The sequence below is a fragment of the Biomphalaria glabrata genome, chromosome 10 (genome assembly GCF_947242115.1).
Source record: "Biomphalaria glabrata chromosome 10, xgBioGlab47.1, whole genome shotgun sequence".
Classification (NCBI taxonomy): domain Eukaryota; kingdom Metazoa; phylum Mollusca; class Gastropoda; family Planorbidae; genus Biomphalaria; species Biomphalaria glabrata.
This window is the reverse complement of record NC_074720.1, coordinates 1,979,116-1,994,090: the sequence shown is the minus strand read 5'-3', so window position 1 is coordinate 1,994,090 and position 14,975 is coordinate 1,979,116. Positions and strand designations below refer to the sequence as shown.

General features: G+C 38.1%; 1 protein-coding gene across 1 annotated transcript in view; it reads right to left on the bottom strand.

Annotated features, from left to right (window-relative positions):
* The window catches only part of LOC106057857 (myelin regulatory factor-like), a 114,115-nt gene that overhangs the window by 80,164 nt on the left and 18,976 nt on the right, over nt 1–14,975 (bottom strand). Inside the window, exon 2 of the mRNA XM_056045215.1 lies at nt 4,407–4,488. Within this exon, the coding sequence (XP_055901190.1) occupies nt 4,407–4,488 (82 nt within the window). The remainder of the gene's footprint in view (nt 1–4,406; nt 4,489–14,975) is intronic.

Below are 14,975 nucleotides of genomic sequence, written 5' to 3'. Positions count from 1 at the left end.
TCAGCTTTTTTGCCCTAGGGCTATTTCTTAGCCGCTATCTTTCAACCATCTAACCCACTGGCCTATATAAATTGTCAACACGACTTCACTGTCATGTTTTATTACTTTCGTGTCAACTTGCAATCAAGAATTTTTTTTGTCCCTTGACTCTAGGTCAGTGATTCTCCAGTTTCTGTACTTGAAGCAAGCGAACCCCCTTCAGGGAAGACTGGAATGTTAGTAATGACGTCACGAAGCAGACATGTTACTTTAAAAAAAAAACGGTGCATTTAATAGACAAGTCTCGAATATACTTCCGGTCTAATGTCCAATCACACGAGTTCAAATTCCAGAGCACATAAATGCATGACGTCATACTTCGTCACAAGTTAAGGAGCACAAGTATGTCCCTTTTTTGGTCTTTCTTCGTTTGGGACATAATAATGGCACCACTGAGTTCATTACAAAGTCAGTTATCAATGTGGATTAAAAAAAGTTATTTAAAAAGATTCTTTTTTTTTTTTTTTGGCGTAAAAAAAAAGGGGGGGGGGGGACTCGACGATCGTGAGTTCACTTCAAACTGTGTTGTTGCTAATAGGTAATCAAATGTCCCAGGCCCCTTTTATCTCTGTTCAGGACTTTCCTTTATTTACAAAGCTTATTATCCACTGTCTGGGTGGGTGGAATCTTGAGCTTTCCACTTTCCAATCTAGAAGAAACTTTGCACAATTATACTTTGTCGACAACATATCAGTCCATTTTTGTTTTAAATTAACCAGTTAGTTATAACTGAGTCGTAATAATTTTTGTTATTTATAAATATTTTAAGCTAAGGGAGGATGAGCTTTGTGTAGAAAATTAGGTCGCTCGCAAAAAAAAATAATAATTAAACTCTAGATAATTTAAAAGCTTGTAGTTCGAGAAGTAGGCCTACTTTAATAGCGCAGAGGCTAACGCGTCGGCGTTCCTTTTTCCAGTCTATATTTATGTGTGTCTATGATTGTAGCTTTACACGAAGAAGGCGATGTGCAATATTGTCCTGCACATTACTTTGTTTTGTTTGTTTTACATGTTTCGGATGTTCCTTCAGAGTTGAAGATAATTACTTCCTAGTCCAAACCTCCCGCAGGACGACGGGGGATGGGAGCGGGCAGGGTTTGAACCCGGGACCATCGATAAATCTGAACGACAGTCCAGCGTGCAAACCGCACGACCAGGCAGCCATCCCGACCAGGCAGCCACTCTGCACTCTTGAATCAATAAAAGCCTTACATTGGGAAGTTCTCGAAAGCGATATTCTTTCCAAAACCGAAGTTGGATCTAGATCTAGTTCTCTAGACAAATTTACAGTTACCTATTTTTTTACTGTGAACAATTATAACGGTGAAAGTAGTTTCCCCATGTGGGAGCTTGTAATACTTTTCTCAACGATATACACCAACTGTTAAATTGATAGAAAATCGTTAGAGCCGTTTATGAGATCGGTGTCCAGGTTCCACCCTTCACCCACCTTGCAGTTTCCACGAAGTTGTGACTCTAACTTGAAGTATTGTAAAAAGGATTTTTTAAAATAGTTTACTGGTTTTTCTATATAAAATTCACCAATGCCATTAAAAAAAATGTTTCTAGTGTTGCCGTCTGTAACGTCTGCATCTTCCATTGTTGTAGCACTTAGCTCAGCGGTTCTCAACATTTTATGCTCCGGAACCCTTTTTTACAACCCCCCCCCCCACTCTGCCGCGACCCTCCCCCCCCCCAGACACACACACACAGCAATAGAAGAATAGACAAAACAATTCATTTTTTCGATGGTCTTTGGCGACCCCTGGCAAATCGTCAATCGACCCCCCCAAGGGGGTCGCGACCCACAGATTGAGAACCCCTGACTTAGCTTCACGTTTGACATTTTAGAGGGGACAAAATAATTTGGTCATTTCAATGACTCGGTGGAGAAATAAAATGAAGAGATATAATCAAAATGTATCAATGTTTACAAAATCACACACACACACGGGTATTTAGTTATGTCACTATGACATTTCATGTAAACTATCTGTCCGTGACATATTTCGGTTAATGTTCTTAGAGTTTCGGTCTGAAAGATAAAAGGAATACTTTACGTACCCATAAATTACAACTGATTACATTGAGTCTTTGGTGCCATGAAATAGGTCTACTTTACCAGTTTACTATTTGATCTATTGGATCGCGTCCTGGGTCTCACATAGGTTAAACTCAACACTTCTTAAGAGTGTCACGCAGTATTGTAATGTACTAGTTTAGAGAGTAGGTTAGTTTTGTTAGTTAAATATATTGTGTCTAGTTTTAGCGACGGTAAAAGTAATGACGTAGTAAGACAAGACTAATGACGTAGTAGACTTAGGCGAACAAGAGACCAACATGGCGTTATGTTAGGAGTAGGTTGTGTTTTGAATAATAGTTGAGTAGTAATTAGATATAGCGACGTTTTAGGAAGACTGGACGGATTTCCCAGTGGTTAATAAAGCATCATTTTATAGAACTGAATGTTGTTATCAACTATATTCAGCTTGTACTGTTCTGTGGCTAATGTTAAGTAATAATTGATACATAGTCGAAGTCAGATTAGATTAGCCCACAACAGTATACGTTGTTAAGAGGTTGTGATCCCGATTCAAGACAAGCGCTCGAGATGACACGAGTCCACAATGAGGTATCAGTGTTAGGGCTGAAAGGGGAACATTTTTTTTATCACAAATAAAAACCTTTTTATACAAGCATGCATACAGAGGACAACCACAGATACACGATGGTAAACACATCAATTAACACAATACATTCAAACTTACATACTTTGAGGTCATATAGCCGTCACGCTAACACACATACAGGCAAGAATGTACACCTGACAGCATGCAAGCAGCATAAAAGCCGGAAGCTTTGTACACCTGGTCGGGGGAGTCGTGTATGTCGAGAAAGGATACCAAGCAAATCCTCTTTAACAAGGTTGACCTATTAAAACAAGTTGATTGAGAATGATGCGCCTCTCCTGACCTGGCTGTCTGGGGTGGTCCATCTACAGGTTGTAAATATAGCACCCTAGCTAAGGTTGTTAACCAGATCTCACTGCCTCGGAGCGAGGTCGGAGGCCGAATAGCCCCAGGAGAAGTATGCCTAATTCCTCACTAAGAAGGAAGATTTATCACGTCAGTGTATACGAAGGAAGATTTGTCACGGAAGTCAATATGAGGGAAGATTTGGCACGCCAGTCAATATGACGGAAGATTTGGCACGCCAGTCAATATGACGGAAGATTTGTCACGCCAGTCAATATGAGGGAAGATTTGTCACGTCAGTCAATATGAGGGAAGATTTGGCACGTCAGTCAATATGAGGGAAGATTTGTCGCGTCAGTCAATATGAAGGAAGATTTGGCACGCCAGTGAGTATGAAGGAAGATTTGTCACGCCAGTCAATATGAAGGAAGATTTGTCACGTCAGTCAATATGAGGGAAGATTTGTCACGCCAGTCAATATGAAGGAAGATTTGTCACGTCAGTCAATATGAAGGAAGATTTGTCACGCCGGTACATATGAAGGAAGATTTGTCACGCCAGTACATATGAAGAAAGATTTGTCACGCCAGTACATATGAAGGAAGATTTGTCACGCATAGTTTGAAACAGTACAGAAGACATAATAATACAATACTAATGATTGCCGAAGAAGTTGAAGAGAGACCAACAAATGTGGAAATAAGATAGAAATACATTATGGCTTTTAAAGAGCGCCACTTTCACGCTTATAGCATGCTCAGAGCGCTATGGCCCAACCTCATTTGTGGACCAATGGGGGGAGGGGGTATCTGGGAGAAGGTTTTCCGTGCTGCCTTTAGGCACCTCAGTTAACACAACTCTGCTACGCTCAAGCGTACTCTCAACTACGCTTCCCACGTGATTGTTTTGATTGGGCCCAATGCCATTTAAAATATCTACTTTGGACATTTGTGTTTTAGGTGTAACATTTTTACAAACTATAAAACAAGTGCGAGGATAGATTTAGTCACAGTCAAATGTCTAAAGAAAACCCTCAACAGCAAAATATATTTCTCTAAAATTATTACAATTTCTAAAGCTTTTATTCTTGTACAATCTTTTTTGATATTACTTGATTCTAAATTCTAGACATCTAGGTATACAGCGTAAAACGACTACGCATCTAGTGCGAATCTATGTTTATATTAGATCCACAGGCACGTTTAAATTACTGCTTCTTTTAGGTGTAGAATTTTAGTAATCTCGTGTTAGAAGCTATCAGGGTTTTTCTGTGTAATAAAATTACCATAACTTTGGGTTTTAAAAGAATTACACAACGATCAATGAACCCACACTCTCTATCTCATACACACACAAAGAAGACGGTTAGAGAGTATGCTAGCTTTTACTTACAAAGAGTTTTCCGATCTGAGGATATCTTCCAGATCTGAAGGAAATAGGTCACATCCGGGATTGTCTATGCCGAACTCTCGACCTGTAGGAGAAAAAAAAAATTATATCAGAAGAATGAAAATACAATGTTTAGGTCTGACTCTACCCGGGTAGGCTACCCTGCCTTAAAGTAGCACTCGGGTGGAAACGATCGTTGGAGGAAACGATTATGGTAACAGGATTGTGGATAGTAAAAGAAGACTTCTGTGTGGGAGTGTCTTAGGGAGTGTGACAGCATTCCCATTGCACAGCGCGGAGTTGTAAGAACGCTTCCACGACTATGTCAAAATCTAGGCGCCGTTCCTAAAGGGACCGTTTCAATAGCGAGCCCTGCACGGTTAGTTTGGTCAACTATAGGAAAATGGCGGGGGGTTCCCGGTACACTCGGATGAATGCTAGTTCGAGAATCCGGATTGTTCGACCCATTGGAAATAGCTGTGTTAATTATGGATATTAGCTTGGACCTCTACCAAACAGAGGGCTTTGTTAAATCGTGGTTAATAAACCCAGAGTTTCAAGAGTTTTGGCTTAACACTTTTCACAGTAAAACGCTCTAATTCTAAAGACCTATTCGAAGCCTATCTTTATTGAGTAAAAAAAAGAGAGAGAGAACATTTAGTATATCTTCTTATCTTATAAAATACACACGTTAATTCAAAAAAGAAGATATTTCTGTCCTAAGCATTAAGCATCTAGTCATGCATGTAAACCAATGACTTAAATTCTGCCAAGTCACTGGTTTTCCTGGCTGCCTCAGGCAACCCATAAGCACTAGGGAAGAAGGATCATTTGTATAATATAGAATTTCTAAAAATCGTGTAAAATTAAGATTAAAAACTGAAGATCACAGACCTATATATTTTGAATATAGCCTGTGATAATGTTATTCATGGCGGGAAAACTATTAATAGTTTTTTTTGTTTGTTGTTGTTTTTTGGTATCCGTTGCTCTAAATAAACGAAGGTATTTATAACTTTTTCATACAGATGAAGATATTTAATAAGTAAATGTTTTAATACGTGCTTTTAAACTTTACATAAATTAATTAGATCTAAATAATAAAATTGTAGTGAACGGTGTGTTTTGAAGGTAGGTCTGAAACGGAACCAAAGTTAGGCTTCTTTCACTATTATGTGGGCCTTATACTTTTGTCTGCCTTTTCAATATATACTGAATGGACATTTTCTGTGCTGGGAAATGTTTAAGATAAGGTTGAAGAGTTTTTAGAATATCCTAAAATGCCATTAAAACACAACAAAAGATAGTACTGTAACCAAAAAAGAAACCTATCAAGAGGTCCGACACCCGACTCGAGCAAAGTTGTATTTACTGAGCGCCTAAAGGCAGCACGGAAAACCTTCTCCCATAGACCCCACTCCCTCTACTGGTCCACAAATGAGATTGGGCCATAGCGCTCTGAGCTTTCTATAAGCATGAAGGTGACGCTACATAAAAGCTATTTTAAAAAAAATAATAACACTAAAATTTTGTCTGAAAGGTCTGGATGCGTACTATGGGTTTTAATTAACGTTTTCTGCATATTTAATGATTTGCAACTAGTGCAAAGAAGAAAAAAACTAGGTGCGATTCTCTACAAGTTAAAAAATTGCGTAGAACAAAACAGTCTGTTTGTACTTTGAACCTTGTCTAGATTCTTTGTCTAGATTTAGATTCTAAGTAGATCCTGCTGTTACTAAGTCATTGCTCAAAAAGAATTTGCAATTTTTTTAAGCTGCACAAGTTTTATTGTACACTTTTTTCTCCATTTTATTCTATTTTTGTCAGATGTGGGTAAGAAAAGGGGAGTAATTATTTCAATTCTGTCTTCCAGACAGTCAATACCTTATTTAATTTTAATTTCACCCTTCCAGAAGTCTGTTGGAACGGATAAAGTCATTTAAGAATTGCTTCTTTTCCAAGCACTTTTTAAACATGTAACGGGTGGCATGAGTCAGACAAGAAAACCTACGACTACGTAGAGTTCAAATCTCTATGTAAACAACTTGATGAACTCATGGATAAACACTTATCTTGGTCGTAGGAATGACATTCATAAATAAGAGAAGAAAGATAAAGTTTCAGAGTCAATATTTACACCGAATTCCCAAGATATGCGTGATTGCCCACCCCCACCTTTTTTTTTAATACTCGCCAATGATTATCCATATGAAGCAATGATTCTTTTGACAAAAATCGAAATGGATCACTATCAATCAAGTGGAGATAATGTTTATCTAATCCCATTATTTCTCCTACTTCCGTTAAGCCTTGAAAAAACAAAAAAATTGGCCAGGTTGGCTAGGCATACTACTGGCCCTGCAATGAGCATAACTAACTATTGGCTTAGCGCGCGATGGCTCCGTTTTGATAACGGTTCGTGACGAATACCATCGTTTTGTCCTTATCGCAGGTGTGCATCTCTAACTGTAGCTCCGAGGCGCTAATTACCATTCAATGTAAACAGGCAATTAGGGCCTATATTTTTCTTCTAATCTAGGCTCCTATACAAAGGGTTCTAAATTTATTTGTCTTTTTAAGTCTCTCGACAAGGGAAAGCATTTACATGTAACGCTAACACAGAAAAATTAAATGGTATGAACGAAGGAGATCAAATCTACTTTGGCGTCCACAAATCACAGTTTAATTACGGTTTATAGAAGGTATAGCCTGGGAGCAGTCATTTCCAATCGGCAAACTTTAAATTATTTATTCAGCTAATCCTCGCTAAATTGCGAACATATTGTCACAATGAATACTAAACACTATTTAAAAAAAAAAAACTATTTAAAAAATCATCAACAAAAATGTATATCAACAAACAATCATAACATAAACATATTAACAACCTTGAAGAAAAACGAATTAAAAAAAAAACACTAAATAAAAACCATCATCAACAAACACTAATTTAACAATAAATAACAAGTGATTTTTAACAATTTTTAGGTTCTCAAACAAATATACAGGGCAGATGATTATAAGCTCGTCTATTTCTTTGGCCAACGGTTAACGAGCAGGGCCTCATGTGGCCAGCACAACGACCCACCGCCTTTACTTTCCCCAACTAAAGTCAGGCACCCATTAGAGTTGGGTGGACTCAGGGGCGCCCCAAAAATCCCGAATTTCAAAATGCCAGGATTCGAACCCGGGACCACTCGGTTCGGAAGCCAATCGCTTTACCACTCAGCCAACGCGACTCTAATCAGTGTATAAACACCTTTTAAAAAATGTCACCGGCCAGTTAACACCCCTTTAAATAATTGGAAAGTAAATAATTTAATCGTCTCTCTCCAAATATCATGTCTTAGTGTTCGAAACAGTTCGAATGGGCAAGTAGCCAACGAAAGTTGTTCGGCCGAATACTTTTTATTTGTTCTCGCCCACATTTGACCGATTCTGTCTCGTGGTTTATGAAGAAATTGGTTAAGCTAAGCTTTCTAAGGACGAATTTCCTTTTTAAAAAAATTGAATAGTCAAAAGATTCAATGGTCTCAAGCATCACGGAGTCGTCGACAAACTTTGGGTGAGGCCCGCGACCTGCACCATTATACAGATGTCGAGATGTCTTTAGTGAAGTGGACAGTATTACAAAAGACAGTCAGCAGGATGACTGTACTCTTAACAATTGAAGGCTGGGATTTTTAATTTCGGGATCCATAGGACCACCAGCTTTAATGACTACCTGGCAATAGTTGGGGAAAAGCAAAGAAGGTTGGTCGTTGTGCTGGCCACATGACACCTTTCGTTAACAGTTGGCCGCAGAAACAGATGACCTTTATATCATCTGCACCTTAGATCACCAGGTCTTAAAGAGGAAACTTTATTATTTTTATGAAATTAATTTGTTGCTGTTGTTGTACTTTGCGTTATGTTTAGAATTTGAATGGAATCGGTATTGCTGAAAATATACAAACATATCAGTAGCCGGTAAAACTATAAACCACTTGGTTAGCTGCTGTACTTTTTTTTCTGTATGAAACGTGGTTATTTTTAAGGCATTCCCAAACACCAGGCCGACCACTTGGTTAGCTGCTGTACTTTTTTTTTTCTGTATGAAACGTGGTTATTTTTAAGGCATTCCCAAACACCAGGCCGACCACTTGGTTAGCTGCTGTACTTTTTTTTTTCTGTATGAAACGCGGTTATTTTTAAGGCATTCCCAAACACCAGGACGACCTAATGCGAGTAGGAACCGTTGTGTCAGGCCTGCCATGACCTGGAATCTTAGTACTGTGAGGTCACCAGCCCGTCACGCAAGGGCTCGTGACAAAGTCTGGACGCAAAACCAAACGTCACAGTCTCAAGCCCCAGGGCGACTGAGACAAATTAGGAGCCAAGGTGGACATAAAGGGAGGGGGAGGTAATTGCGACGGACAGAGTAATTGTTTCCGTGACATGGCGGTCAATTCAAGCCGTTTACAAACCAAAATATATTAATGAGATATGTAAGAATTCCCAACGTGTGAGCATGTGTTAGCATATAAGGTGTGTGCGTGTTTGCCTAAGTGGTAGTGACTCTATGTGTATATTAGGTTATTAAACTTGCTCTAACTTTAAACTCTGCTAACAAATTATATAGATAAATATCTGCAGCTGGACAATTACAATATATGGTGTATAATACATCACATTAACTGCAAGGAGGTTAATTACATCAACCGAAAATTTAAATGGGTCGCCTGTAATATACAATGATTTTTTTTTTTATTTTAAAGAGTACTAAACACACAATTAGCCAATCGAACTATGCCACAAGTTTCAAATCTTTTTGAGATGACCATATCTGGCACAAGTTTCAAATCTTTTTGAGATGACCATATCTGCTAATGAAAATCTACAACAAACGTCAATTTTTAGCGGCCCCCGAAAGGGGAAAAGACGCTATTAGTTTTGTGTGGTTTGTCTGTCCGTCCGTCCGTCCATCTATCCGTCCCGTTTAGATCTCGTAAACTAGAAAAGAGAATGAAAATCAAAGTATTTTAGACCATTCAAAGTTCTGATGCAACGGCTACTTTTTTTCTTTTCTGAAAGCGAAAAATCTAATTTTTTAAATCAATTATGCAAGCAGTTTTTTTTCATAAAAAATACACCACTTTTACAACTATTCACTATTAATAGTAACAAATAATAGAGGCTCTTTAGTGGGCGAGATCAGCATTTACCATATTTTTAACATATTTATGCAAATGGTTTTAGATTATTTGTCAAAAATCATTTTTTTTACAAAAGTATTGCTAAGGTAAGTAAGTTCTATCATGCTAATACATTTACAGAAAAAAAATGTTTACTTTTTTTTTTTATAGAGAAAACATTTTTAGTATGCATATAAGTTGGACATAATTTAAAACAACAATTAATAAGTAGTTGTTTTTTTTTCATATTATCGCATAAACGGCAGAATTGCACTACAGCAGTGTAACACTGACCTAACGGATTTTTTTTTAGGGAAATGTTGTTTTTTTCTTGAGGCTTTGAATAAGAGACTGACCTTTACAAAGCAATTAGATAATCATTAAAAGACAGTAAGGCCATGTTGATATCTAGCTTCACATTCACTTTCACCTACTGAACAAGATCTGTCAATCTTCTTTCTCCATTCTTCTTTGTCATTTGCCTTTGATAGAATTTCAATCTGATATTCTTTCTGAAATTATTGAAACCCGCCTTTTTACCTGTCTGGGTGGGCCACATCGGGGGCCGATTTTGAGTTTCTGTTTGCACACAAACTGTCTTTGTAATCTTGTATTTTCACAGAGATCCATGTTTGAATTTAAATAGTTTAATTTGGACGTAACTATCTTCTTTTAAGTTAAAGTAACGTTAGTAATTTATAAGATTAGATTTACAGTGGTGTATTTATCGTTAATAACTATTGGAAGTACAAGTTGTTACATACGATTATTGACGTTTTTCTTTAATTTTTTACTTAAGCAAAAAAAAAAATACCAAGATATTTTCAAAATACTGATCAAGCTACAAAGCGTAATTAGGCCTAATTTTAAAAAATCAAACTTAATGGGATTTTTTTTTTGTTTTGTTTTTTGTTTTTTTCTTTGCGAGTTGGGGGCTACTTAAATATGCCCGCCCCCTTTTCCTCCATATAAAAAAATTCAATATCACGCATGTCAAATTAGGACAACAAATAAGGCCGAATGTGACCCGCTGGCTGCAGTTTCCACGCCTGCTCAATGAGGAAGGGTTGAAGAAAGGAAGCTGTAGATATTTGAACCTATCCTGCAGTCACACGTGGTTGTCCTGTGTCTTTAGGGATTAGATCTAGAGTCCGACTTTAGGGCGAGAACGTAGGCCTACTCTCCTCTCCCCCTTCCCCCTCTAGCATGCAGACAATTTTCACTGTCCGTGCCTATTGACTGTACCCAGGTCGTCAGGAGTGTCAACACCAGTCTGTTCTTCAATATTCTGGAAAATTACACACTCGCCAACGTTTAAAAGTAGACCTCGACACTCTTTGAGAATATCTACCCAGAATAGTTTCTTTCATAATAACAAATCACCAGAGCAGGCCCCTTACCCCGCCATTGTATAATATAAACTCATCAATGTCTAGCTCTATCGCATGGTTTCACATCAAGAGGGCCTGAGTTCGAATCCCGACTCCAGTTGAGTTGAGCTTGCTGGGCGAATAAAGGCAGTTTGGAAATACTTTTTTTCCCCAAATGCCATAGTAGGAGGGTACGCTATAAAAAAAATCAATTTTAAACAAGGTTACAAAAGACAGTTTGTGTGGAAACACAAACTAAAAATCGGCCCCCGAAGAGGTCCACCCAGGCAGGCTTCAATATTTTCAGAAAGAACATCCAAATGAAATTATATCAAAGACAAATTAGAGATAAGAATGGAGAAAGAAGGTTAACAGATCTTGTGTAGTGCCCCAACGGTCCCGCAGATCAAAGGATAGGTGTAAGTGAATGTAAAGTTAGATGTGAACCTGGCCTAACTAGTTCCCCTTTTAGACCTTGTGGTCTATAGGGCAGATGATGTAAAGTTCATCTGTTTTTGTGGCCTACGGTTAACGAGGGTGTCATGTAGCCAGCACAACGACCAACGGCCTATACATTTCCCCAACTAATGTCAGGTACCCATTAGAGCTGAGTGGACTCAGAGGCGCCCAAAGATTTGAAAGTTGAAAATCCCAGTCTTCACCAGGATTCGAACCCGGGACCCCCGGTTTGGAAGCCAAGCGCTTTACCGCTACAGCCACCGCGCCTCCCCTGGCCTAACTGATGTCTTATAATTGATCTAATTATTTTGAAAAGGCTCAATCTCTTATTCGAATCCTCAAAATAAAAAATAAAATAAAATTTCCGCAAAAAAAAAGTTCAGAAAAATGAAGTTTATAAGATTACTATTCATTTTAAATTAGGTCTAACTTATAATGCATACTAGTTAGCTTTTTTCTCTTTAAAAAACTGCTTGCATAACTGATTTTAAAAATTAGATTTTTCGCTTTAAGATATCACTAAACATCATAATGTTGTGTGATTAAGATGTCACTAAACATCATAATGTTGTGTGCTTAAGATCTCACTTAATATAATAATGTTGTGTGCTTAAGATGTCACTTAACATCACGATGTTGCGTGCTTAAGATGCCACTAAACATCATAATGTTGTGTGCTTAAGATGTCACTTATAATGTTGTGTTGGTTTTAATATTGGCTAAAAACAAAATGAAACACTGATGCAATATTGTGCTCACGGAAATTATTTAACCTTCTATATCTCTAAACTGATGGATGTCCTCCTGTAGGCTACATTTCGCTCACATCGCCTATGGGAGGGAAGAGCAGGTCATTTTAGTGGAGGACTTTAACCTAGGACCGTTAAAACATTTTCACGGACAAGTTCAGAAAGTGGCAAGAACGATGAGGGGAGGGGGGGAGGCGGGGCTACACTAGCTTTCCCTCCCCCCTGTTACACTCTTTGAATGGGGGCCCCCAAATAGTTCGTTTCATTTTCAACTTAATGTGGATGTTAAAGAACGCTGCGGTGGTGTCGCCTTGTCACCAGTCTCTGGACCAGGAAGCCTGAACACCATTTGTTGCTTTTTTTTTTTTTTACTCACAAATTCAGAAATAAAAATATTAATACAAAAAAAAAAAGAACCATCCAAACTTAAGATGATTACAATTCATTACAGATAATCTGAGACCTGGCTATTGAGTAAGATGTCATACGTATCCATCAAACGGTCAAGAATTTAGACTTCTACAGAAGACCGAAAAGTATAGAAGAAATAAATACATAAAAGACTAAACCCTAATTGACAAATACAGAAATACTAAACGAAATAGCTACAGAGACACAAGACTTGAAACGCATTCCTTGTTTCACAGGCCAGGACAAGTCAAATTACAAATGTTTCAAATAAAGTTTGGAATATTTTCTGAGCATGAAACGCATTTTCTGAATCAAGCAGAAAAATTATTTAACTCTAATCAACATGAACGACTTAATTGACACAAAGATTAACGTAGGGCGTAAAAATCTTCCTTTATAGGAAAGAGTTTGCAATGAACAAGTGTGATGAGGCCTATATGCCTTGTAGTTAGAGTTGCCTGTCTGACTTCGACAGAATTACCCTGGAGATGTCTGGGTTTTCTTGTGCGGGTGTATTTCAATGTGACTAACCAACAGGACAGACGACACTCGCGATTAACAAGTATAGAAACGAAGTCCAAACTCTGAACAATTCATGGAGTAGATTTAATCTAGTAAAAAGGCCACAGTCGATGTCTCTGTCGTTAAGATACGTCCTACTCCTACCCTTATGAAATCCTATCACCCACTGATTTTCTGTCTCCAAGTAGCCTCTAACCCAACTAAGTCCTAGCGTCACTAGTCGCGTTCAAAATCCGTCCATTATGGTGCGTCTCTACATTGACTACAACTACTAACCAAGTGTCTAACACAAGATGATATGTACTCTTCTTTATAAAATCTAATTATGGTGAGCAAACTTTCCAGGGTCCACTAGGTATGAGTATGTTTCTCTCCTTGGTTTTGTTTTGTTTTCTGAAGTGGCAGTCGGCCGACTCGACGGAGCATTGGCAATTTAACGATACCATGTTTTATTGGCGCGGTGGCTGAGCGGTAAAGCGCTTCGCTTCCGAACCGGGGACCGGGGTTCGAATCTTGGTGAAGACTGGGATTTGTAATTTCGGGATCTTTGGGCGCCTCTGAGTCCACCCAGCTCTAATGGGTACCTGACAGGGAAAAAGTAAAGGCGGTTGGTCGTTGTGCTGGCCACATGACATCCTTGTTAACCGTAGGCCACAGAAACAGATGACAGAAACATCTGCCCTATAGACCACAAGGTCTGAAAGGGGAACTTTACTTTTTACTACTATGTTTTATCGATGGGCTAGTTTTATCATTGATTCGTTGCATAAGTTTATCTTTTTAGAATATAAGCAATGAGCGGCCATCTAAGTTATAAATAAGAACACAAAAACTTAGCATACACACACACACACACAAAGGCTGACTGTGAAATGTTGGCAGTTTTTAGCCCCCAAGTAAACAGATTCCGCTGAGCAAACTAAGCCAGCAGTCAAGACATAACTATGTGTTCCTAATAGCTTATAGAAGAGAGAGAGAGAGAGAGAGAGAACAGTGGACCAGCCTTCGGGCCTGACTTAAATCTAGGATAAACACAAGGCCGGTTAGTATACTTAAGACGCCCAGGAAAATAACAGCCAATGACAAATACTTGTATGATTTTCATGTTTATGCTAACAATGATCAGATAGTATAAAAGAGTCGGAAATATTATCTACCCGTAACATGTTGTTATATTAAAAATGTTATACCAGTGGTTCTCAACCTTTTTAGCTCGGCGACCCCCTAATACGATTCTCCACTTGGCGGCGACCCCATAACCATAAGCTCCTTCTTCCCTAGTGCTATTAGAGCATGGAATGGGTTGCCTGAGCTAGCCAGGAAAACCAGTGACTTGGCGGAGTTTAGGTCATTGGTTAATATGCATGACTAAATGCATGACGATTCATCTTCTTTTTTGAAGTAACGTCTGTATTATATAGGACTAGACATATGTTACCCGCGACCCGCGGGTCTTTATTTGCGCATTACTTTCGATATAGTCACTGAGAGTGTTTTGTAAGCAATTAAACGAAATAATAATGTAATAGGTAAAGCGAATGTGTCAATGTAAAAATAGTGTGAATAATGCTATCAAATCAAAATAGCTAATAGGCTTAAATCCATTTTTATTTAAATTAAAACATTTGCTTTTGAATAATCTAGTGGATTGGATTTAAATGTATGTTAAACGTAGCTAATGATCCTTTCACGTTATTTCAGTTTCGCTACGAAAATAAAATTAGTTTTTCGAAAATGGTTTACCCGAAGTCGATACATTCTTATCTATTAAAAACGAAAAGAGCGATAGCTTTGTTAAATAAATGGGATTATAAAGTGAACAATTAAACGAAATATTTTTTAGTACGCGATTCATGAATGAATATAGATCTAGGCCTATCTCAACTC